Raw genomic sequence first — 22,622 nt, forward strand, 5'->3', positions numbered from 1 at the left:
TCTTACCGTAAGTACTAAAATAATGGTGTTTTGCCATGTTTTGTATTATATTTTGTAATGTACGTGTAATATAAAAAACAAACTCCCCCGTATTAGTTCAGAGATCCACTCTCTGAAGATTCCACTGCATCCTCCCTTAAAAGACGAAAAAAAAAACCACCGGGTGCACAGTGTTTACCCTGAACCCAAAACAAAGACGGATTCACATCGTGTCTCTGATGTTTAGTCCATCCGGACACCCCCGGCACCGCGGCGCACTTAGTACGGACCCGATCGGCTGCTCGTTCGATGACGCTTCGCTCCTAAACGCTTTATTTTTTGCTCCGGCATTTTCCCTCACAGCCCTCCCCCTCCCTCCCTCTTCCCTCCCCCTCCCTTCGATGTAGCTTATGATATTATAACACGCGTTCTTTTTTTTATCCTCTTTTTTTTCTTCTTTCATTTCTTTATTTATTTGTCACCCCCCGACCAGCCCTTTCGTATACATTCTAAGCCCCGTATTGTCCTCTCCTCCTCCGCTCTTCTTCTTCTTCTTCCGCCGCCGCCTCTATCCGCATTTCCCTGGATGCGTCTCGGGCGCCGGGTCCCCTCCGGTAACCCATGTCTCCGCGCGTCCCGCCTCCCTGCGCTCTGGATAGATGGTGCAAGTCAAAATGTCCAAATCGCCCGTAGACCCGCTGTCTGCTGTGGAGACAGGCTCTCAGTCGCACTACTTTCAGGTAAACCGCCGAACCTTTTGCTTTCTTTCTTCTTCTTTTTAATTTTTTTTTAGTCTTTTATTCGCAAATCAAACGAATCGAAATGCTGATGGAGCGAAAATAAAAATAAGATGAAAGAGAAAAAGCTTAGCTAATGTGTTGCTACTTGTTGTAGGAAATTGAGGCGTCGTGATTTGGCGAACTACTTTTCTCTTTATTATCTTACCACCGAAACTGCAGGTTGAAGCTCGATCGGCCATCATTGAATGCTCTCACATGACGGTTATCATCCATCTCTCCCACACAGGACAACATGTTGATACCTCTGCTTCCGGTCTCCGTCTGGGGCTCTTGTTATAGGTTTTATGATATTAATTTCACTGCTTTTTACTTTTTACACTGATGCAGGGAAATCATCAATAACTTGCATACACCCTGACCCATTAAAAATGGAAGGAAGACTATGACTGAATCACCTGTAGCCTGAATCTAGGGCCTTTTCGGCATGATGCAGCCTCCATGCTTTGTTATTGATGGACTGTGTTGCCAGTGGCTGGGGGAGGGAGGCTGGATTATGTGCAGCTGGATTAATTAAATCCTGAAATATATGTGTTAGTGCCAAAGCCACGGCTGATCCCAGAAGGGTGCACAGCAGCTCTTTTTGCACCACTCCCTACTCAACGTACGCTTTTATTTTGGAAGGTTGCATGTCTTCTGCTCTCTGTCCATCTTATCTTCATCCATTCCCTCACTGGCCTGGGGGGGGGGGTTGTGCGTTTCCTTCCGTCACAGCTGCCCAGGAAGTTGCCCAAACGCAAGAGCCGCTTCAAACGCTCGGATGGCAGCACATCTTCTGACACAACGTCCAGCTTCATCAAACGGCAGGTAAAAGAAAGAAAGAAAGAAAGAAAAAGGCCTTAATTTAATGCGTGCAATGTAGGCTACGTCTCAGTCACAGGCCGGTGAGCTCACTGGGCAAATGGAGAATGAAGGCCGCGTCGTGTGCTGGAGTCTGAACGAGGAGCCTCTGCGTTGTTGTGCTGCTGCTTTCTGGTGCCTCAGGTCCGCGTCTCCCCCCCCCACAACTGGTCCAGTTTGTTCGTTTTGACCGGCAGAGAGCAGCACAGCGCGGGGGGGGGGCGGGTTCCAAAATCCCAACGCGGCCCAGTTTTCTTACTTAATGTTTCCAGGTCAAGCCCAAGACTCAGATGGAGATTTGTTTTTTAAGGAGAAAGGGCCGCTGGTTTCTGGGCCTCGCGTTGTGCTGCTGGAGGGACGTTGTCTCGTCTCGGTAAAGGGGGGGTAGCTGTAGTCTCCCACAGAGTCCAGCAGAGGGGATGACAACTCAGATGAGAACCCATCAGCTGCTGCGGCCCAAAGGTTCATGAGCCTGGACCCATCCGAGAGGAAAGAGAAGGAAAACTTGAACACCGTCTCTCAAGTATCAGTTCATTCCTGTTTAAGTAACTTAGTAGCGCGGACAAGGGATTTAACTATGTCAACTTGGGACTGTAGAAAGGTGTTTCATTAGTCTTTGTAGGACAGTAAATGTTTGGTTATAGAGGAGAGAGACGGTGAAATGCCAAAATAAAGAATGGCACTGAAACAAAATGCATTATTGTTTGAGTGTTAGATGTGAAAGCAGAAATAGTGTGATCCTCCCGCTGCTGTGTTCATGCTGAAGTGTCCTCGAGCAAGACACTAAACCACTGCCCCTGAATACGTCTGTATATCGATGTTGGAAATCGTTTTTTAAATTTTTTTAAATAAAAGGTAAACTCATAAGCAGTAAAACTCGAGTCAGCACACTGCTCTTACTGTGTGGTGTGGGGTTAGCTTATCAATGCTAACGTTAGCTAATGCAAACATCAGGAAAATACACAACAACTGGCACAGCTAATACCATCATATTACTAGTTATTGACCCTTCATTGTAGATAAAATAACAGAAAATAGTAAAAAAAAACTAGCAGGCTGATTTTGTCCGATTAATCAAAGTGTGTCTTTAGTTGCACTAATATAAATCGTAGTCTTAATTGTAATGACGATCGTAATTGTAGATATATAAGCCTCCGGATGAATATTGAATAAATGGTGTAATCAAACAGGTTGTTTAATGCTTTGTCCATTTCAATGACTAATTCCATTATCATTGTTTTAATCAATTAATATAATTAATAATCAATGAATTACAAAGTGATATCTTGAATCTTTTTGTGACGTTTGAAATTTACAATCCAACGTGATACAAACGAACGGCAAAAACCTCCACATTTGAACATCTGACAAAAATGACTCCAAACTGTCCTTTTCCTTTCGTTGCAGCTCAAATCAAATTGCGGTGGGAAAGAAAGTAGCGTTTTGGAAACGCTTCATTAAAAAAGTTCTTCATTAAATTAAAGATCCCCATTAAAATTCCCTCATAAGGCTGCGAGGGGCCGGAGGCATGAATCCGCTCCCTGCACACAGCGATGAAAAAAGACCAGTTTCACCACCGCCTCCATTAGTGCGACGCAATGTGGAGCAGGGAAACTGTGAGACGTTAGCTGGGGGGTGGGGCGGGGGTGGGGGGGCTTAATGACAATCTCCACATTCCCTGAGAATATTGCACATCTTAAATTATTCACAATACTATTTTCAAGGATTTATTGTTCACACCGGCACCTTTTAGTTTCTTTTCAATCATAATCCCCCCCCCCCCCCCCCCCCCCTCCAAATAAAGGTGATGTGATAGATTGTTTTGTGCAGAGGGAGCAGATAGTTCCTTGCCTGTGATAGGGGTGGAGGTGTGTGTGTGTGGGGGGGCGTCTATGGAGGAGCAGTGGAGTATGACTCATTTCTGCAGCAGGATACAATAAGCAGTGTGCTGCTGTAAGTGTGTGGATGTATGTGTTCCACGAGGGACCCCGGGGGGGGGGGGGGGGCGGCAGAGGGGAGGAACCTTGAGCCTGGCGTCCGCCGTCTCCTTTCCACCCGATGGCTGAGGGTGGGGGGGGTCCGTTCAGAGAGGCCGCTTGAGGAAGTGACGCAAAAAAAAAAAAACTTCTTTTTTTGGTGTGTGTGCGTGTTTGTGTGTGCGTGTGTATGTGTGTGCGCCTGTCGATGGGACGAGGTGGGGTACAAACGGGGAAGGGGGTGTTGCAGACTCGTCCCTGGCTCGGGGACGGGACGCGGTCGGGTCTGCCTGCGTCTCACAGCATGTAGTGTGCAGAGAGGGAGGGGAGGGACCGGCAGCAGCAGCAGCAGCATCGAGTGAGTACAAATGACTCCTTCTCCCCCCGTGCAGGAGCCCTTCTCCTCCCGCCTCGCTCCATCATCAGTCCTCTTTCCATCGTGTCTCTCTCAGTGTTTGTTTGTCTCTCATTGTCTTCCTGGCCAAAGACGCCCCCCCATTGTCGGTCCTCTGGTTCCTTTGCCTGCCTCACTTTTTGATCGCCGTGCGCGCTCTACTCAGCTCCTCCTGGCTCCCGTGATGGATCAACCCAAAACACACACAGCCCGTCCGACTTTGATGTCGCTGTGACCGCCGGGGTGATTCATGGCGTTGCGTGTCACAGAGCTCCGTGCATGTGTAACTTGCTGACTTTGAATTCGGGCGTTAATCAAACTCTTTTTGAAATTGGATATGTGGCTACTGGATTTCCAAATCACTGGAGCTGGCAGTTTTTTTTGCAGTGGTGTGAAGGGGTCGAATAATATATTCTGCTTTGTGCAGAATCTCATCCCTGCATTTCTTTAAAATCCCATATTTTCAATGGTTCCACCAACCATTTGAAAGGTGGTGCAGTAGATTTTGGATGTGTTGTTGTTGTTGGCAATGCCACTCACTGTCGGTCCAGACTGAAATATCTCAACAACCAAGGGAAGGGTTGACATGCAAGTTTGTCCAGAGGTCCACGGGCCCAGAGGAGCTTATCAGGAGCTCAAACCTTCCATCTGCAGGACGCTTTAAGACCAGAAATCTGCCAAGACTAACGACATTCCCACCACACACACTTTGTGTTATTGGATAAGTAACACGGTAAAGTAGAATATTGATCATGGTAGATATTACGCATCCGGATGTTGGCATTCACTTTTAATCAAAACGTCCGCGTGTCAAAATGGGACGTTATGTTTCAACAGAACGGCTTCTCCATCGGTCGGACATCTTAAACTTTTGTTTGTATCTGGTATCCCCCGATACTAAAATTGATCGGATTGATCATATCTGCAACATTTTGGCTGACAAGGCTCCAGTCAACTATCTATGAATCACAACAAATGTCTGGAGACATTTGACATCTTCTAGATGTGAGTGAAGGGTTGTTGTTCAATTGGTTCTTGTTTGTCTGATGGGTCGGTCCCATTCTCTCTCTCTCTCTCTCTCTCTCTCTCTCTCTCTCTCTCTCTCTCTCTCTCTCTCTCTCTCTGTCTCTCTCTGTCTCTCTCTCTCTCAAGCCATCTCTCGCAATCAGCAGGTCATCAAGTAATGACATCTTACAATAACACACCCCCCCCCGCCCCCCCTCCCCCAGCAGAGCACGTCCAGGCCCCGCAGGACGTCTGCTGTGGGGATCCAGGGGGAAAGCTCAACCCGCCTTGCTGGCTCCCATTTTCACCCGGAACGGTGTGGCCCGGAATCCAGGATTGAGGTCTTCCCTTTTTCTTTTTTTTCTCTTTTTTTTCTTTCTAACTGCGAGCCGGTCTGCGGTTTAAGGATTAGCTCGTTGCCGTTTCCTGAAGCCTGTAAACTTTGAAGGATGTGGAGAAGGCGGCGGGGCCTCCCACCGGAGGCCACATCCTTTGAGCTCATAGCGATGAACCCACCGCTCTATGAAGCCCCTGGACCGCTCTCAGCTCATCGGGTTTTTTGGGGGGGGGGGGGGGGGGGGGATTCTTCCTCCGATCCTAACCGTTATCGTTCACCCTTGTTTTTTAGCAGCTAGGAAGCCGCATGCCTCCTTCAGCAAAAGCAAAGGAAGAAGTTGTCATGATATGACGCTGTATAAATAACTTAACGGATCAAATCTATTAACTACATTCGTTCATAGTTACCTTTGGGATACTTGTTGCTTTAAAGTTATTTTCTTCATCACAATTAATGAGTTAATTAACCAACATTCTAAAAAGACATCCTGTACGTGTCTTCCCAAAAAAACACAAGCCGTTAAGGTAATAATACATACGTTAATATTGCTGTAGAAATTTCCCTGGGTTGAAGGGTTAATTGCCCCTCTGGAGGGATGAGACTCCCTGAGGAGAGGAGCCCGTCAGCGCTGCAGCGTGCAAAGAGTAATCACAGAAGCAGAATAGGAGGGAACAGTTATATTTAGCCCCCCCCCCCCCCCGATAGGGACAATGGCAGCACAGAGAACACCCCCCCCCCCGAAAAAAAGCAGACACCCTCGGACAAAGGAACACTCGCACCGTCCTGCAACACAGATCTTTTTTTAGGATGCATCCTGGCGGGGGGGGGGGGGGGGGGGGGTTATGTCCCTGTGTGTTTGAGCGGGTTCCTGGTGAAATAAATCAGATTCATGTCTGACTGCCTGTCGGTGTGTCTCTGTCTTCTCCCTGTCCTTTACCCCCTCCCCCCCCCACACACACACACATCCTTTCTTCCATCCAGGTCTCGCTCCACTCCTTCACAGCGTTTTATTATGTTCTAATCTCATCTTCCCCTGGAGATAGCCTCGCTTTATCTTGTCATATAAATCGTTTAAACAGCGTCTCGCTCGTCCATCCGACCATCCTTCAGTCCTCATCAACACCCTTCTCTTTTCAATAAACCCCCCCTCTGTCTGTCTCTCCCTCTCTCTCTATGATGCTCTGGTGCAGTGTGTTGCCTTGCAGAGCTTTTGAGTGCTAGAAATCAGATATAGTTATCTAACACACAACACACACACACACACACACACAGGAGATAAACGAGGAGAGGTGTTGGCTTGCGGTGTCTCTGGGGCTTCGAAGTGGTAAAGAATATTCCCCGGTGGTGTGTGTGCGCATTCGGAGGCACAGCAAGGGCTAAAGGTGGCGGTTGTTCTCCACGTCGGGGGCAATTCTTTTTGTGTTTTGAGCCTGACGTTCATTTTGTTGCGCTGCTGCTGCTAATTGGTCCTCGGGAGGATTTGTTTGTGTGTGTTTGTGTTGTGCAAGATGGATGACCAGAACTAAATCGCTGCACTCAGGAGGGGAGTGAAACCTGTACCATGTGCTGTTTGTTGGTTCTAGCTAGAATGTGCTTGAATAATGTACTGATGGATTCATCACTTTTCTGGGAGCCTCTTTTTGCTGCAGCAGTCCTCTTTTACTAATAGAAGCCAAATAAATACCAAACACAAGAGAGCTCGCGCGCGCACACACCGCAGCAAACTGCATCAACAGCAGTTCCCCGTATTCGTCTGGGAGATTCCTTGTGATTATTAGTACATCATCCATAGAATTCAATAACGCATCGATCCGGCTCTACGGGCTATGACGCAGATATTTAACTTAATAATGGCAGAGGAAAGCATCCAGTCTTCTAATTAAAGCAGCAGATTGTTACAGACTGCGTGCTTTATCCGTCACGGTGAGCCTCATTCGCCGGGCGTCCCTAGGTTGGGTCCTGGAAGCCCTCACAATGAGAAGCAAACATCGTGCTAATGAGGAAATGTCCTTGGAGAACAAACACGGGGGGGGGGCGAAGGAGGCTGTGCGTGTGCTGCACTGTGGGGGGATGAAGGAATGGATCGGGGCCAGGAAGGCGAGGAGAGGGAGCCGTTGCCTTCTTTGCGCTATATTTGGTCCTCCAGAGGACGGCTGGTGTGGGTGAGACACGCACAACGCGCTGGAGATGACACAAGTGTGGGTTGGTGTGTGACGCGCCGGCTGCGGAGCAGAAACGGATGAAAGCATGAGCGGAAACAGAAGGCTTCTGGAGCCTGGTGGCGGCGCGCTTTGGTAATCTCGGGCCATGGCCAGATCGTCTCAATGTGGGAAATGATTAATCTCGAGTGACACGACAACCTCCGTCTCTCTTTCTCTCTCTCTCTCTCTCTCTCTCTCTCTCCGGGAAGGGGTCGGCCGATTCGTACACCAGTAGGCCGTCGGATTCAGACCTGTCAGCAGAGGAGGACCGCGAGGCGTATCGGCGTGAAGCCGAGCGCCAGGCACAACTGCAGCTCGACAGAGCCAAGGTAGGCCGCCGCGACTACGAGTACGGAGCCTCACCCTGGGCCCAAACAGGGCGCCGGGGGCATGGCCTAGATCTTACATGCGGATATGGCTTTTGATATCTTGAAAACATATGTATCAAATACGACAAGCCATATGTCAACATAAACCCGTTATGATGAACACATGACGGACCAAAGGTCCAAGGGTCACCAAACTGTCCCCTAACTGAAGTTAAAACGAGTTGAATCAGCAAAAGGCTGCTTTTAGTGCAAATCAGTCCTCCTGAAAGTGTGAGCGATCTTCTCCTTCATTGCATCTGTTGTCTGAGAAGTAAGAACCGGACCCGATCGATGGACACTGTTAACATATAGGAGTATATGCCCTCCATTGTGACAATCTATTGTACTTACTTTTCTATACATCATATGCAATGTTGTGTGTTAGCGGCAGCCAATAGGATGCCCCTGAATGGATATGTGACCTAGGAGAGGTCAAGTGAGCCTGCGTTTAATAAAGACGACTCAGTTCAAGTCAACCAGCCATGATGCTCCACTTTGTGTTATTTGTATATTAATAATATTCGGCCTAGCATTGGGTATAGACGCCGGGACCGTTGAGCGAACCATCTCTGCTAACAGACACGTCGCTAACCAGCGCTTCTCCCGCCTGTTTCCACAGTCCAAACCCGTGGCGTTTGCAGTAAAGACCAATGTGAGCTACTGCGGCGCTCTGGATGAGGACTGTCCCGTCCAAGGAGCTGCAGTCAACTTTGACGCCAAAGACTTCCTGCACATCAAAGAAGTGAGTGATCGTCATGACGATCCCCTCCGTTACATCTATTTAAAAAAAAAAAAAAAAACGCATGGTTCTGTCGTGGCACTGAACTCCACAGAAGTACAACAATGACTGGTGGATCGGCCGGCTGGTGAAAGAGGGAGCGGACGTCACCTTCATCCCCAGCCCCCTGCGCCTGGAGGCCATGAGGCTCAAGCAGGAGCAGAAGCAAAGGTCCGTCAACGCCTCGCAGGACTCTTTCCCGCCAGAAGTGTGGGGGGGAGGGAAAGGTGTGATCATTTTGTGCGTTTCTGTTTGCAGGAAAACGGGGGGCAACTCCTCCAGTTTAGGGGACATGGTGACAGGGAATCGGAGGACCACACCGCCATCTGCAGGTGAATGTAAGTACTGCAGGACCCTCTCCGACTATTTTCTCTTCTGTCTTCTTTTAGCACCTTTCTTCCATTGATTGTGTTTTTCCTTGTTTTCACAAGCCAAACAGAAGCAAAAACAGGTGGGTTTTGGTACTTCATGATGACGCAGCATTTGCTCATCGTACATAGCTTTTTTACTTTATTTGTTTCTATAGTATGTGTGTTAGAATATCTTGAACCTGAAGTCAAACGAGGTGAAGCTCACATGCTTTACATATGACTGTAAACAATATAAAATGCGGGAGCAGAATGTGCATGTGGGAGCTTTTTGTGGCGTAATTAGGGTTCATTATGATGAAAAATGTCGTTAAATCAATTGATTTTAATGCTTTCCTCCCCCCCGGCTCTCTCTGTCCCTCGTCCCCTACTTCCTTCAGGAGCACGTCCCTCCCTACGACGTGGTGCCCTCCATGAGGCCGGTGGTCCTCGTGGGACCCTCGCTGAAGGGCTATGAGGTCAGCCTCTCCACAACATTTGGGGAGGAAACGTTACTCCTACTCCTTTTTGCATACAATCGTTTCATCTATCTAATCATTATTGATCCATTTTGCGTTTATGTGCAGTGACACACAGAGAAATCAGAGTAAATCTCAGTAAAACATAATTTCTCCTGGTTTGAAAAAGGCTGTTTCTTACCTCTCGTCTCCCCACCAAGGTGACGGACATGATGCAGAAGGCTCTTTTTGACTTCCTGAAACACAGATTCGAGGGAAGGTCAGTAACGCGACGTGCAGAATAATCTCTGCAGTTGTGGCAAGTCGGGGGGGGGAGGGGGGGGGGGAGGTTCAAATGACTACCATTGGCAAAGTCTCACACTGTGCACTTGTCTCTCTCCACGTCTGCGGCAGAATCTCAATCACTCGTGTGACTGCCGACCTGTCCTTAGCCAAGAGATCCGTCCTCAACAAAAGACCCATGATGGAGCGATCCAACACCCGCTCCAGCCTCGGTGACGTAGCGCCTGGCACGAAAAATACCCCCCCCCCCGCGCGATCGTTACGGTACGAAGGCGCGTTGAGCTTTAACTCTGAATCTAATGTCTGCGCAGCGGAGGTCCAGAGTGAGATCGAGAGGATATTCGAACTGGCCAAAACCCTGCAGCTGGTCATTCTGGACGCGGACACCATCAACCACCCGGCGCAGCTCGCCAAAACCTCCCTCGCGCCCATCATCGTCTACGTCAAGGTCTCCTCGCCGAAGGTACGGCGCAGGTTTGCTCCCCTTTGGCGGGTCTACGCCGTCTCGAAACCGCCCTCCGCCTTGACCTCTGCTCTTCCCATCTCCTCTCAGGTGCTCCAGAGGCTGGTCAAATCCAGGGGGAAGTCTCAGAGCAAGCATCTGAACGTGCAGATGATGGCCGCGGACAAACTCTCCCAGTGCCCCCCCGTGAGTGGAAGGGTCCCCCTTTTCCAGGTTCCCCCCCCTGAGGCTGTTGTTCTTTTGGATGTATTACCGCTATTTATATATTTTTTTTAAAAGAACAGTACTTAAGCCAATAAAGTCCAGACTGAAACAGAAAGGTGTGGAGAAAAGGTGCAGGTTTGCACCTACGGACGAGGACCAGAGGGAAGGAGGAGGGGTTAACGTCACCGTGACCCTCTCGCTCATATATCCACAGTGCAAAGGATTGTGGGTCCGAAAATGTAGGGGTGCAATCGGATGTAGCAGAACCTGCTGGTAGTTTTGTCGCACTGCATTGGGACACACACACACCCGGGTGAGGATGATTGAGTGGTGTCACCGGGGCGTCCGTAGCGAGGGTCTAAAAGTAAACCCGATTCTAACAACAATAGATAGTCACTGTTTCCTGACCTGGCAGGTTTCTAGCTGGCTATTTGGAAAAAACTATTGATAAAAATGATTGTCTAATGATTTCAGGTGATTTAACAGTGTTAAAGTAGGCGTCGGCTCCTTACCTTTTGAGCCAAATACTGTTTTAGTTATGAAAGTAACAATTTTCGTAACCAGAGTCAGTAAAAGGAGGCTAACGCCAGTGACCAAAATGACCATCGATGCTGACAACATATTCGGGATCCCAATTCTGGCCTTTCACAATAAGATATCCCGTCTCAACACCTCCAAATAGCGCAATAAAAGCTCTTTGGTCGTCGCCCGAGTGAGTCTTGCGACTTTCTGTCATCAAAGGAACTTTCCTGCAGTAGTTCGACATGTAAACATTTCTATATATATTCATGAGATGTGACACATAGATTCGTTGACATGTATGAATCGACTAAAAAAAAAAGAACGGAAACAGCGTCAAATTCCGAGCGTCCATGTCCGGCACGTCCTAGCTCTTGCCGGCCTGGTCAGGAAACAGTGACGTTACATGTGGAGAATCCGACATTTGTGCAACAGAACCGTTTGATCTGTCCCCCGTCCGTGCCCGTCACTTGCAGGACATGTTCGACGTCATCTTGGACGAGAACCAGCTGGAAGACGCCTGTGAGCATTTGGCCGAATACCTGGAGATCTACTGGCGGGCCACTCACCTGCCAGGCAGCGGCCCCCTCAACCCGCTACTGGAGCCCAGTCTGACCCCTCCCTCCGCCACCTCCAGTCTGCAGGTGAGGGGCGCCGCCGCCCATCTCCCCCCGTCGAGCCCTTTAAGCCCCGTTCGAGGTTCCAACGCGTCTCATCTCAGATTCCTCGCTCCTTTTTTTGTGTTTCTCTTGTCTCCGGTGGTCGTGTCTGTCCTCTCACTCATCCACGGTGACATTTATTTTCCGCAGTCCTCATGAAACGCAGGAGTTAATTGAACGACGGGGTGAGTAGTAGGGTTTGTGATCTGTGAATCCACTTGTAGATTTTTCATAGCGGATCGATGCATTTTTTTTGTTTTTTTACACTCACCCACCCGAGCGCAGACCGCCGAGCGGCCGTCACGCCGAATGAGCACGTGTGAGCCGGAGCGGGGGGACGTCAGAACGTCGCTCTCTGCCGCCAGTCAGCGACGGTGCCCTTTTCCCAGCATGCTTTGTGACGCGACCCCCCCCCCGAATGGCGCTACGATCAATGCTTCAGTAACGCGTCCACCCCGAGTTAAGCAGATGAACTAACACAACAATGAACGGAGACCATGACATCAGCAGAGTAACAGTTTGTGTGTTTTTTCATTCATCCATTCGACTGTTTCCGCTTCATTTCATTTCAGCACACTGTGACCCAAAAAGGACTTTGAAGAGACTTTCTGCTGCATAACAATCATCTCCACCGGCCCGTTATAGGCTCCCTTACATTATGTGTGACATGTAGATTATTACCGCTGCGTCTTGTCAAGAATTTCCAATAAACTTTCTAAAACAACATTTTAAAGAGAATACTAGTTTGAACATTAGAAATAGAGAGAAGCACTTCTAGTTGATATGAACTACCTCAGCAGACATGAACCAGATGCTTTTCAGCTGGTTTCTGATATTGAATTTAAGATTTTTTGTTTGATTTCATTCTTAAGTTGTTTTAAAATGTTTAAGTCCCCTGTATATTTTTTGCAGTACAGTGAGTCAGTCGAGTACACATATCTGCTGGAGACACCAAAACAATCAAACTGCAATAAAACGAGCGCCTGCACACTGAGATCAAACCTCCCTGCTGTGGCTTTTGTGTGTTGATTTGCAAAGTTTTGTGAAAACACAAAAAAGTTTCTTTGTATTTAAACGTGAATCCAACGTGCCCAAAGGAGGTCTTCCTCTGGGCACGTTGGGGTTGTTTTAGGATGGATGTCCTTCAAAGTCCTTCTTGATGTGCTGTTTGCATTATTTTGTGTCCCCCCCCCTCCCTCCTGTGTTCCTGTCCAAACTGTAACCAGAAAGTTTCAATCTTCTCCCAGAGCTCATTCAAATAATTTTACTCCTTTTATTCGTTGATCTCCCGGACACCAGAACAAGAATCAGCCTTGTGAGCCGGAGGGCCTGCAGGCCGAGGAGGTAGACGAGGAGGAGGCGGAGGCGGGTGAGGAAGCCCCCTCCCCCCTGGAGCAGGACAGTCTCATGCCGTCCGACGAGGCCAGCGACTCCCTGTCTCGCGGTCGCAGGGCGAGCCCGTGCCCCAGGGGGGGCGAGGAGGAGGAGGAGGCAGAAGGAGAGGAGGAGGAGGATGAGTACGCCTCCCCCTGCCACGCTCGCACGTACAGGGACGTGTACCCCCCCCCGCGGGGGCACGCCGGCGGTGCCCACAGCGCCAACGGCCACGAGTCACAGGACAGGCTTCTCCAGCGCGAAGCCCAGCGGGGCCACAACCAGAGGAACAACCGCCAGCGCAGCCGGCCGTGGCCCAGAGACACCTACTGAGGAGCGCCAAGCCCCTCCTCCTCCGGCCTGCAGAATCAGCACGTTCCAAGAGCAAAACCACTAAGACAAAAAGCCCCTAAAAGAATCGTCTCGAAAGCCAGATGTCACGGCTTCAGTCACTCTGTTCCAGACGCACACCTTTGATTTGTTTTCATAGGGAGGGGGTGGGGGGGGTTCAGGGGATGTGGCATTTCAGGCCACCAGCTGTACGCAAAGTCAAACTTGAGCCGCTTGACCCAGAGGTTCCTCTATCATCTCATTTACTGGCCTTAAAAAGACTTTTAAACTATCTTTACTACTGCATGTGTGGGTATAATTAATTTGACTATTTGCACATTGACGTCAGAACAGGAAGTGAATGACCTTAACGGATACGATTTAACAGACGATGTACATACTGAATGGGCATCTGGTTTTTGTTTCATGGCTACTATATTTGTCTGATTTTGTTAGTATGGACTTTGACGTTTCAGTGAAATGTTTCCAGTCACGCAAGTCTCTCACGCACACAGACACAGTGTTCTGGGCATCTCTCGCCTTTGCACAATCACTCTCCCAACACCTCTAAGAAGAAGAAAAAAAGAAAAAACGCAGAATGTAAACACTAGGAAAAAGGAATGTTTATCTTTTAAAAAAAGGGTGAATTATTTGCCTGACTTGCTTGTTTACACAGAATCATTCACGTATTATTAAGCACACGCTGCAGCTCCTCTTCAGAGAATGTAAGCTTGCATGCCTTTTTGCACCTCCCCCCCCCTTCCCCCAACTGATCACCCTGTAATTCGATTGTAGCACGTTTTTGATTGTAGCATCCACAGTTCTACACCGATCTTACTCCCCTCGTCGCCGAAACATTGCGTAACCTCCTGCGGTTTGGTTTGGGGTTCTTTTGTATTCTTATTTTTATTTTAAACAAAGCAGATCCTCAGGTGTAAGTCCTGCACGCTGAGTGCGCTCCACGTAATGGAGCACTCGTAGCAGCCGTGACGTCATCGTGGACGAGCAGCGGAGCCGCGTCATCAAACAAAAGAGGGGAGGGGGTGACATATTTAAGAGTCACTGGTTTACCGCTTCCATGTCTCACAGGTATCTCCGTCTAGTGTTCTGTATATTTTGAAGAGAAAAAAAAAAAATCAGCATGAGGAAAAAAAAAAAAAAAAAAAAAAACCTATGCAAGTGTTGCATGAAATCGGATTGTTTCTTTTAAGTATTTGAGTCCTGCATCAATTCTGATTCTCCTCGTTGTCTTGTAGTGATCTTGTCTTTGGGGGCTACTCACTCCTCACACCACGATTACTTAAAAAGAATAAATCTGAATGCATCACTTTATTTTGACGCACTTTTACAAGTCACTCACTTAATTGCTCCCAAATCAGGCCTGATTTATCGCCTTTAATTCAATGGTGTAAAAGAATGATTATTAAATCCCCGCATTTCTTTTGTTCACCGATTAGCTATTTACTATATTTTGGCACAGTACGTTTTCCAAAGCAGACCAATTTAGGGACTGAAAAGCAGTCGACTTATTTTCATTCCACGAAGCGCAATTTTTACAACAGGTTTTGAGTGAATTATTCTGTATGCAATACGAAGCCTAACATTGAATAACTTTAAACGCCTTAGACCATCTGGACTTCCTCCTTATTGTGTCAGCAGAGTAAATGGAAGAAAAAACATTGCACTACTTTGTTTTTGGGATGGTTGCTTTGTAATGCAATAACTGCACTAAATATAACCGTGTATCCACCAGACTACCACAGCGTGCTAGCGTGAGCCGACACGCCTCTGCCCTCTACCTATCAAAAGAGACAGCAAACATGTAAAAAGTGAGACATTTCCTGCCTGATGCTGTATAGAATGCTTTCTATTTGAAAACACATTTACAAATGCTAAGTGAAATACGATTAAAAATAAACATGACATTTTACGTACTTTTAATCGTTTCTCTCTGGTTTTAACTCGTCGGCGATGCCTCCATCTCCTGTGTAGAAGTCCACACTCCAGGACCAGTGACTCCGCCTTGAAATGTGATCTAAATATAGATCCACCTCGTCTGAACTAATCGCTGCCCCTTTGGTGGTTTAGGGGCCCTGAACACTCTCTACATGTTTTTGTAAACTGAAAAGAAAAGTCCACAAAGGCATTATTGTTCCATCAAGAGTTTACCACTCAAAAACCTTGTAATTTTTTTTTTGTTGAGATTTAGTCAACCACATGAAATCTACAATTAAAAATCAGTGAGAAAAGGGAGAAAAATTATCCCTCATTAAAATAAAGAAAAAGAAAATACAGTTTAACGTAGAACTCAAAAAACTCAAACTTCAGGCAGCATGAGTGGAACTCTGTTTAACGCCTTAATTGCTTACATGGCTTGAAATTAAACTAAATTGAGATCCATAAACCATGGCCTTTTGGGGTGTTTGTGATGCAAATGCTTTGTCAGTGAAAATCTGGTACTTTGTTTTAGAAATTGGCCACATATTAAAATAAGCCAGTTCAATCAAACCTCTACATGCCTCCTGCTCGTAAAAAGTCGAGGCGCTTTTAGTTTGCTAAAGTTTAAGGATCTCAACGCTTCATCTGCATCCTGAGATTTTATTATTAAGCACATTGCTAGAATACACTCATGAGCCGGACGTCCCTCTAAGCTGCTGCATTCACTTCATACAAATGTTCAGGTTTAAAACGACGCATTACAATTTAGTCAGAAGATTCATCTGAAGCAAAAGAAAAATCAACGTCACTCGAGGCCTTGGTCAGGGAGCTGTAATTATGGTCAATAAAAACAACAGCTAGTACAACAGCATCTACACGCTGAAGCTCACTCATGCCATCGCTTCAGCAGCAGTGAGTTCACGTTTAACGCATCGTTAAAGGTGTAGAAATATTCACACCTGTCGATGACAAACTTCCCAGTCGAGTCTAAAAAACGAACAAAAAAACAATACAGGGATGGCTGAGACCCTGCGGGGTGTGTGTGTCAAGTCCAACTAGGGTGGCGACAATCCGGGGCCCTCAGGCGAAGATGGTCTCCTCGCGCCTCTTCTTGGTGAGGATGGTCCCGGGCTTGTGCTGCGCCTCGGGGTGGTTGGTCAGCTCCGGCGGGCAGGTGGAGACCGGGCTCTCCATGAAGGCCTGCTTCAGGTCGTAGAACACCGCCGCGTCCTCTTTGGTGAGGAACGTGAGCGCCACGCCGCTCTTGCCGGCGCGACCCGTACGACCGATGCGATGGATGTAGTCTGCGGGTGGGGGGGGGGGGGGGGGGGGGAGAACCGGATGTTACCGCGGACAACAACGGAAAAAAAAGACAAAAAAGAGGAAGCGCTGAGAACGAGGCCTCTTACCCTCGATGTTCTTAGCCATGTCGTAGTTGAGGACCATGGAGACGTCGTGGATGTCGATACCTCGACCAGCAACGTCTGTGGCGACCAGGATGTCTTTGGCTCCGGCCTTGAGGTTGGAGAGAGCGAACTCACGCTGCTCCTGGCCTTTGCCACCGTGCAGTGTGCAAGCGTTGTACTGCGAGGAGGAAGAAGACCGAGGTTACGCCTCGTATGACAGGAACTGCAGCGCACTGAGAAGTTTTTAATAGCAAGTATCTTTGTTTTTTATTCACACTTTAGTTGTATCTACTTTAATTAGCACTTAACACTAAAGTACAGCTCAGGCTCATGGGACTGGCGTTGCTTAGATATCAAGCAGTCGAAGCAATACAATCTGATAATTTGACCACGTTGACACCAGCTGTCACGGAAAACTACAAAGCATGCTTTCCTGCGGTGTTATTTAATGAGTCCGCTCTGCAGCGATTTACCCCCATCTTCTCCAGAGACTTGGCCAGCACGTCGCAACCCTTCTTCTGGTTGACGAAGATGATGATGGGAGGCTCGAAGCCACGCGACAACACCTCCAGCAGCTTCTTCCTGCATCACACAAGACAATCCAAAACCACTCAGCTCTGACGCTCTTAAACGGAAAGAAACGACGCTCACAGGTGTCGCGGCCGCCTCACCTCTTCTCTCCCTCGGACATCAGCATCACCTTCTGCTCGACCCGCTCGTGCGGTTTGCCGGCAGAGCCGATGTAGACCACGGCGGGACGTCTCAAGTAGCTGCGGGCCAGTCGCTCCACGGCGGCAGGCATAGTGGCGGTGAACATGACCGTCTGGAAGGTTCAACCAAAATATTTTTTTTTTTAAAAGGCAAGGAAACGCAAACAAGCAAGACACGAATCACCCAGGCAGCTACGCCACAAAAAAAATTGATGTTTGAGGGATGAACCCACTTGTCTGTATTTATGTTTCCCAGATTCAAAGTTCATCATCATCTTCTCGGGGTCCTCGGCTTCGTCCGTGTCCGGCTTCTGATTGGTCACCGGGATGTACTCCAGGATCTTCTGGACGTCGGGCTCGAAGCCCATGTCGATCATGCGGTCGGCTTCGTCCAGCACCACGTAGGTGCAGCGGCCTAAAACCAGGTAGCGGTTCTCCAGCACGTCGATCAGACGTCCGGGGGTGGCGATCACAATCTGTTGGGGGGGAGGGGAGAGATTAAATAAACACAATGCAACAAAATAATCGTTCCCTTCAGAAGGATCCAAGCAGCACTGGTACTGACTCGACGTCTCAGTGCTGGAGAATTTATCACGTGGTCATAAACTAAATAGGACGAAAGCGGAATTCACACGGAGAGCAGATGGCGAGCATCTCACCTCACAGCCCATCCTGAGACGGAAGCCCTGGTCCTCCCTGGAGATTCCACCAATCACAGCCACCGTGCGGATACCGAGGGGTTTGCCGAACTTTATGGTCTCCTCCTCGATCTGCTGCGCCAGCTCGCGAGTCGGCGCAAGGATCACCGCATAGGGACCCTGGTCGGAGTCTTCGATCCTGCGCGGACAGACGGGAGGTAGGTCAATAAATTGGAGCTGCAGAGGGATGCCTGACGGTGCGTTGTTGACCCCTCCGAGCGCGTTTGAGTGCCCCGCGTTACCTGTCGGACTTCGGCAGGGTGGTGATCCAGACGAGCAGCGGAATCAGGAAGGCAGCCGTCTTACCGCTACCGGTCTCGGCCACGCCGATGATGTCACGGTTCTGTAAACCAATAGGAATGGCCTGCCGCTGGATGGGCGTTGGATCCTGGATTTTAAGAGAAAAGACTTCCGTTGTAATTTAACAAATCACTAAAGAATGCAAACCACCAATTGAAGTTGTAAAAGCTCATATTCCTTTCATGAAATTGAGACTACGTTTGCCGACCTTGTAGCCACAGCTGTCGATGACCTCCAGGATGTGATCGGGCAGCGAATACTCCTTCCAGTTCCTGATGGGGTTGGGGATCTTTCCTCCCTTGGTGGTGATGCTGTAGTCCTCTCTGAAGATTCGCCAGTCCCTGTCCGTCATCTCGTCCAGCTTCTTCTGAGACCAATGCCTGTCGTCCCAGCGCTGCTTCGCTTCCTTCTTGCGCATCTTCTTCAGTCGGACCCTGAGAGGAGAATTACAGTCAGTGTTTATTCACCTGGGAGCCATTTTGGATTGAATAAACATGTTATTTTCCATCTTCCAGGAAGTTATATCTATTGGATTAGGTTTCAGAATCTAAATAAGCTTTTGAAATCCGGACTGTTTTACTCACTCCTCCTGCTCCTTCTCCTCCAGCGTGCGCCTCGTCTCCATCAGGTCGCCGTAGAAACGCGACTGCTCCCTCTTCTGCTGCTTCAAGTCGATGCCGGCGATGAAGCCTCGCCCGTACAGCTGCACGTGGTGCTTCTCTTTGTAACTGGGAGACAGATTGGGGACGTCACGTTATTGAGGCGGGTGTACATTCAGCGGAAATTCTTGCAGCTCGAGGCAGTCATTTTACGCGGCGTGTTTGCTCACATCGGGTTGTAGTCGACAGAGGTGTCTTCAGAAGCGTCCCACTCGAACACAAACTTTCTGTCATTCAGGTGTCGAGTTCTCCGCCGCTTCTTGAGGCCACCGAGGTAACGCTCCTTTAAATAGACATTTCATTTAGTAAAGTAGTTGATTCCAATGCTAAATTTGCTCAGGGTTCCAATTGGTGGGAATTTTCTCCTGACATTTACCTTTATGGCGTGGAGTTCCTTGCTCTTATCTTTCTCCTCTCTGAGCTTTTGTCTTCCATCATCGTCTTCGTTCCCATTGTTTTCTCGCTCCATTCGCTCTCTTCGCTCACGTCTCTCCCTTTCTTGGGGGTCCTCTATAAACATTGACTCAGTTCCTATCATTATGCTTCTATAGAACTGCATGAACATTGTTTAAAGTGTAACAGCATCTTCTACACACCCATCATTTTTCTGCCCATATCCTGGAACATCCTTCTCTTTTTCCTCTCATCTTCCAACAACTTCCTCCTTTCCTCCGTCTGTTGCTCCCTCCGTTTTAGAGCCTCGGCTTCTCGCTCGGCTTTGGAGAGGAATTTGGGCTGACGAGGTCATAATAACATTTTTAAAAGAAGATAAGTGAGGGGAACAAGCATCTTGTGTTTACAAGTCAAAGACAAACGTCAACCTCGGGAAACCAACCTTCGCTTCTGCTTCCTCTTCCGCCTTCTTCTTGGCGAGAAGTTCTTCCAGAGATAAAGGTTGGACCTGAACAGGAGGAACACAGGTCAAACAATAAAATAACAAGCAAAGAAACAATTTAATGAAGCGTAAGACTCGGCTGAACCAGATTTTTACCTTGTCTTTCTTCTTTTTTTCATTTTCTTCCTCTTCTGTCTTAATGTCCTTGTCTCTCTTTTGTTTCTCCTTTGACTTGGGCGAGAGACTTCTATAGAAGAAATTTAATCTCAACTGATGTCGTTCCATCTCAAAATAATCCTAGTTTCGTTGTTAATTTGTACTAATGTCAATTTATATTTGTATATCAAAGTTACGGAAGAACTTAACTGGTTATGATGTTAATAGTTACTGCAAGTGGATTTAACAGACATTCTTGTGCATATAACAACAAAAATACATCATCTGAGGTAAAACATCCACATTGGTTTGGTCTATATAGACAAGTATTCAGTGTCATAATTATATTGCTCTTTGAGAATCTTCAGATTGGTGGGACAAATGTAATGTAATGTAAACGTCGTGTGATCTTCCTCCATCCCGCCATTCACCCACCTGGACCTCCTGCTGCGATCTTTGTCGCGGCGATGGCCGTCTCTGTCCTTGCGGCTTCTCTCCCGGTCCTTGTCTCGCTCGCGCTCCTTATCTCGATCCTTGTCTTTCATGCGTCGGTCTCTGTTATCATGACACACACCGCATCAAATGTTAAACATGTACAACACCATTATACAACACAAATGGGACAATTTCAGTGAGTGCAACTGTGCAGAAAGCAAAACAATAACATTGTTGGTTACCTTTCTGCGGACTTGGAGCGATTTACTTCACGGCTTCGATTGGGTTTGCGTGGCGGCGTGACTTTGCGTTCTCGTGAACGGCTGCGCTTCCTCTCCCGGTCTTTGGAGGCCGAGGATTCGGCCTCTTTCTTCTCTGTCGAGTCGGCTGCCATCTGCAAAGACAAAGAGAATGTTGTTCCCGTTACATACGTCATGTTTCGGTTGAAGAATTGACCTTCGTTACTTCTGAGAGGCCAAAGTAATGAGCGACCTACAGTTATCCATCAAAAGATGAACATTCAATTTTAATTAGCAGTTTTTCCTTACAATGTAATGTGAAGTCTACCTTAAAAGTATTTAGCATATCAATTAAATGTCATAACTCAGGTCATGTGGAATGCAGATGTAATTTGTGCCTGGTAAGTGAAGGGTATTCCATGTATTGTTGTTGAAAAGATTATGATAAAATAATAGATTAATAACAGTAAAAAAAAGCGTTAAAGTTAAATACGCGTGTGGTTATTATCTGCCTCGGTGATTGAACCTTTTTTTAAAAATTGTGATTCGTAAAAGAAGGACACATTTATTGCTGCAGTAGAAAAACTTATGATTTAAATATTCAAATGCATTAGTAGTTACTCCACGGTGTAGGAGACATGTAAGCTAACGTCAGTTCATATCAGCTTTAAGGTTGCTGACCTGTCCGCTTGAATCATACATTACATTATGTCACGTTCACTTTCATGCAGTTTCTGAAGTAACTTAACATTAGTGTTACGGTAGAAGACCATTTTAGTTTAATACAATAGTTCGCAAACAATATAAAGACTTATTTTAGTATTATTTAGGACGTAAGGTTAAACAACGACACAAGGTACTGTGCAGAATGAATGCAGACAACCGCTAGCGTTAGCAAGCTATGCTCTCACGTTAGCTAACAACTTAGCAAACGGGCTAATTATCTTCTATAAACGGCTCAAACATACAAAGCGGAAACCTCACTCGAATCCAACGACTAAACTGTACCAAACACAACAAGGTGGATTTGAATCTTACAACATTTACAGCTTACCTTGATAACTTGTCAAGAAAACACTTGCGATTTATGTACGCTTCAAGAAGACGCCATATTGCTCCACACGAGCTGTGACCGGCAAGGGTTTCTGGGACTTGTAGTACTGTGTGCGGCGTACAAAGTGAAGACGACTTCGGCTTAAACTACATCTCCCAGAAAAGGTGATATATATTTTCTCAGGGCCCCGATTGTTTGGTACACGAACAACTAAATGCCTAACCAGAAATACCGTGAGGCGGTTGGCGTGTCTTTTGGGCACAAGGTGGCAACCATGTTACATGTCATCACGATGCAGATTTCTATAATGAATCCAGCAAAATGTATGTAGTACAGTCTAGGTTTTCATTTTGACAAATGAAACAGAATGACTGTGAATCATTTATTTGAAATGTAAAACTGAGCATGGTATGTATTAGTGATATCATAATTATCTTGACAGCACTCTTGTTTTCCAGTAAGAAGAAAATAATGAATAACCTTAAAAAAAGAAGAAAAAAAAGAAAATGAAGCAAATTTTGAAATGCAATCCAAACAACAACATGAAATGGACTTTCACTCCATTGTTAAACATACATTATAGAGTAAAGACATGATGCAAAAAGGTCTTTCTCAGTGCCATTTAAAATCACTATTGTCTGCAGAGAATTTAAGATTCAAGAATGATTCTTAGCGCAAAGAAGAGCATGTTTTTCCTGTAATCTTAACCATCCTCTGTATGTTAGTGCATTCTCCTGCAGATAGATAAAAGACATTTTAGATGCTCCCCGACTACAGTTTGGATTGGCTCGATGCTGATTCAAATTCCAGACCTGCCTTTTCATCCGCACTGAGATCAAGAGAGATTTATAGAGCCCTTC

The 22,622-nt window shown here is 47.2% G+C and overlaps 2 protein-coding genes across 4 annotated transcripts; one reads left to right on the forward strand and one right to left on the reverse strand.

Moving 5' to 3' along the window:
• The first annotated feature begins 214 nt into the window (after nucleotides 1-214).
• On the forward strand, nucleotides 215-15,273 carry LOC119223642 (voltage-dependent L-type calcium channel subunit beta-4). 3 transcript variants are annotated; one of them, XM_037481023.2, is made up of 14 exons: nucleotides 215-719; nucleotides 1,491-1,583; nucleotides 7,739-7,858; nucleotides 8,517-8,639; nucleotides 8,731-8,846; nucleotides 8,934-9,013; nucleotides 9,107-9,126; nucleotides 9,424-9,501; nucleotides 9,702-9,760; nucleotides 9,895-9,995; nucleotides 10,095-10,246; nucleotides 10,337-10,432; nucleotides 11,446-11,613; nucleotides 12,928-15,273. In XM_037481023.2, the coding sequence occupies exons 1-14, from the start codon at nucleotides 639-641 to the stop codon at nucleotides 13,333-13,335; spliced, it is 1,695 nt and encodes a 564-aa protein (XP_037336920.2). In that variant the 5' UTR covers nucleotides 215-638; the 3' UTR covers nucleotides 13,336-15,273. The 3 variants fall into 3 exon arrangements, with proteins under 3 accessions (XP_037336920.2, XP_037336921.2, XP_062418797.1); XM_062562813.1 differs by lacking the exon at nucleotides 12,928-15,273 and adding an exon at nucleotides 11,779-11,813 and having other exon boundaries at nucleotides 231-719; XM_037481024.2 differs by lacking the exon at nucleotides 1,491-1,583 and having other exon boundaries at nucleotides 219-719.
• Nucleotides 15,274-15,396: 123 nt separating this feature from the next.
• On the reverse strand, nucleotides 15,397-21,888 carry ddx23 (DEAD (Asp-Glu-Ala-Asp) box polypeptide 23). The gene is made up of 17 exons (XM_037481022.2): nucleotides 21,763-21,888; nucleotides 20,712-20,863; nucleotides 20,470-20,589; nucleotides 20,035-20,125; nucleotides 19,879-19,944; nucleotides 19,640-19,778; nucleotides 19,420-19,553; nucleotides 19,214-19,326; nucleotides 18,969-19,112; nucleotides 18,593-18,818; nucleotides 18,327-18,472; nucleotides 18,046-18,223; nucleotides 17,620-17,862; nucleotides 17,348-17,499; nucleotides 17,150-17,258; nucleotides 16,680-16,854; nucleotides 15,397-16,574 (listed from the first exon to the last, which is right to left on the reverse strand). Exons 2-17 carry the CDS (start codon nucleotides 20,861-20,863, stop codon nucleotides 16,351-16,353), a joined length of 2,412 nt encoding a protein of 803 aa, XP_037336919.2. The 5' UTR covers nucleotides 21,763-21,888; the 3' UTR covers nucleotides 15,397-16,350.
• Between the last annotated feature and the right edge of the window lie 734 nt (nucleotides 21,889-22,622).

This window comes from Pungitius pungitius, chromosome 1 (genome assembly GCF_949316345.1).
Source record: "Pungitius pungitius chromosome 1, fPunPun2.1, whole genome shotgun sequence".
NCBI lineage: Eukaryota > Metazoa > Chordata > Actinopteri > Perciformes > Gasterosteidae > Pungitius > Pungitius pungitius.

Coding starts and splice junctions, on each gene's coding strand:
- LOC119223642 (XM_037481023.2), top strand. CDS start 639: ATGGTGCAAGTCAAAATGTCCAAATCGCCCGTAGACCCGCTGTCTGCT. Junction 8,640..8,730: donor ACTTCCTGCACATCAAAGAA/GTGAGTGATCGT, acceptor TGAACTCCACAG/AAGTACAACAATGACTGGTG. Junction 11,614..12,927: donor CCGCCACCTCCAGTCTGCAG/GTGAGGGGCGCC, acceptor CCCGGACACCAG/AACAAGAATCAGCCTTGTGA.
- ddx23 (XM_037481022.2), bottom strand. CDS start 20,863: ATGGCAGCCGACTCGACAGAGAAGAAAGAGGCCGAATCCTCGGCCTCC. Junction 20,126..20,469: donor GATCGCAGCAGGAGGTCCAG/GTGGGTGAATGG, acceptor TTTCTTCTATAG/AAGTCTCTCGCCCAAGTCAA. Junction 17,500..17,619: donor GGAAACATAAATACAGACAA/GTGGGTTCATCC, acceptor TGAACCTTCCAG/ACGGTCATGTTCACCGCCAC.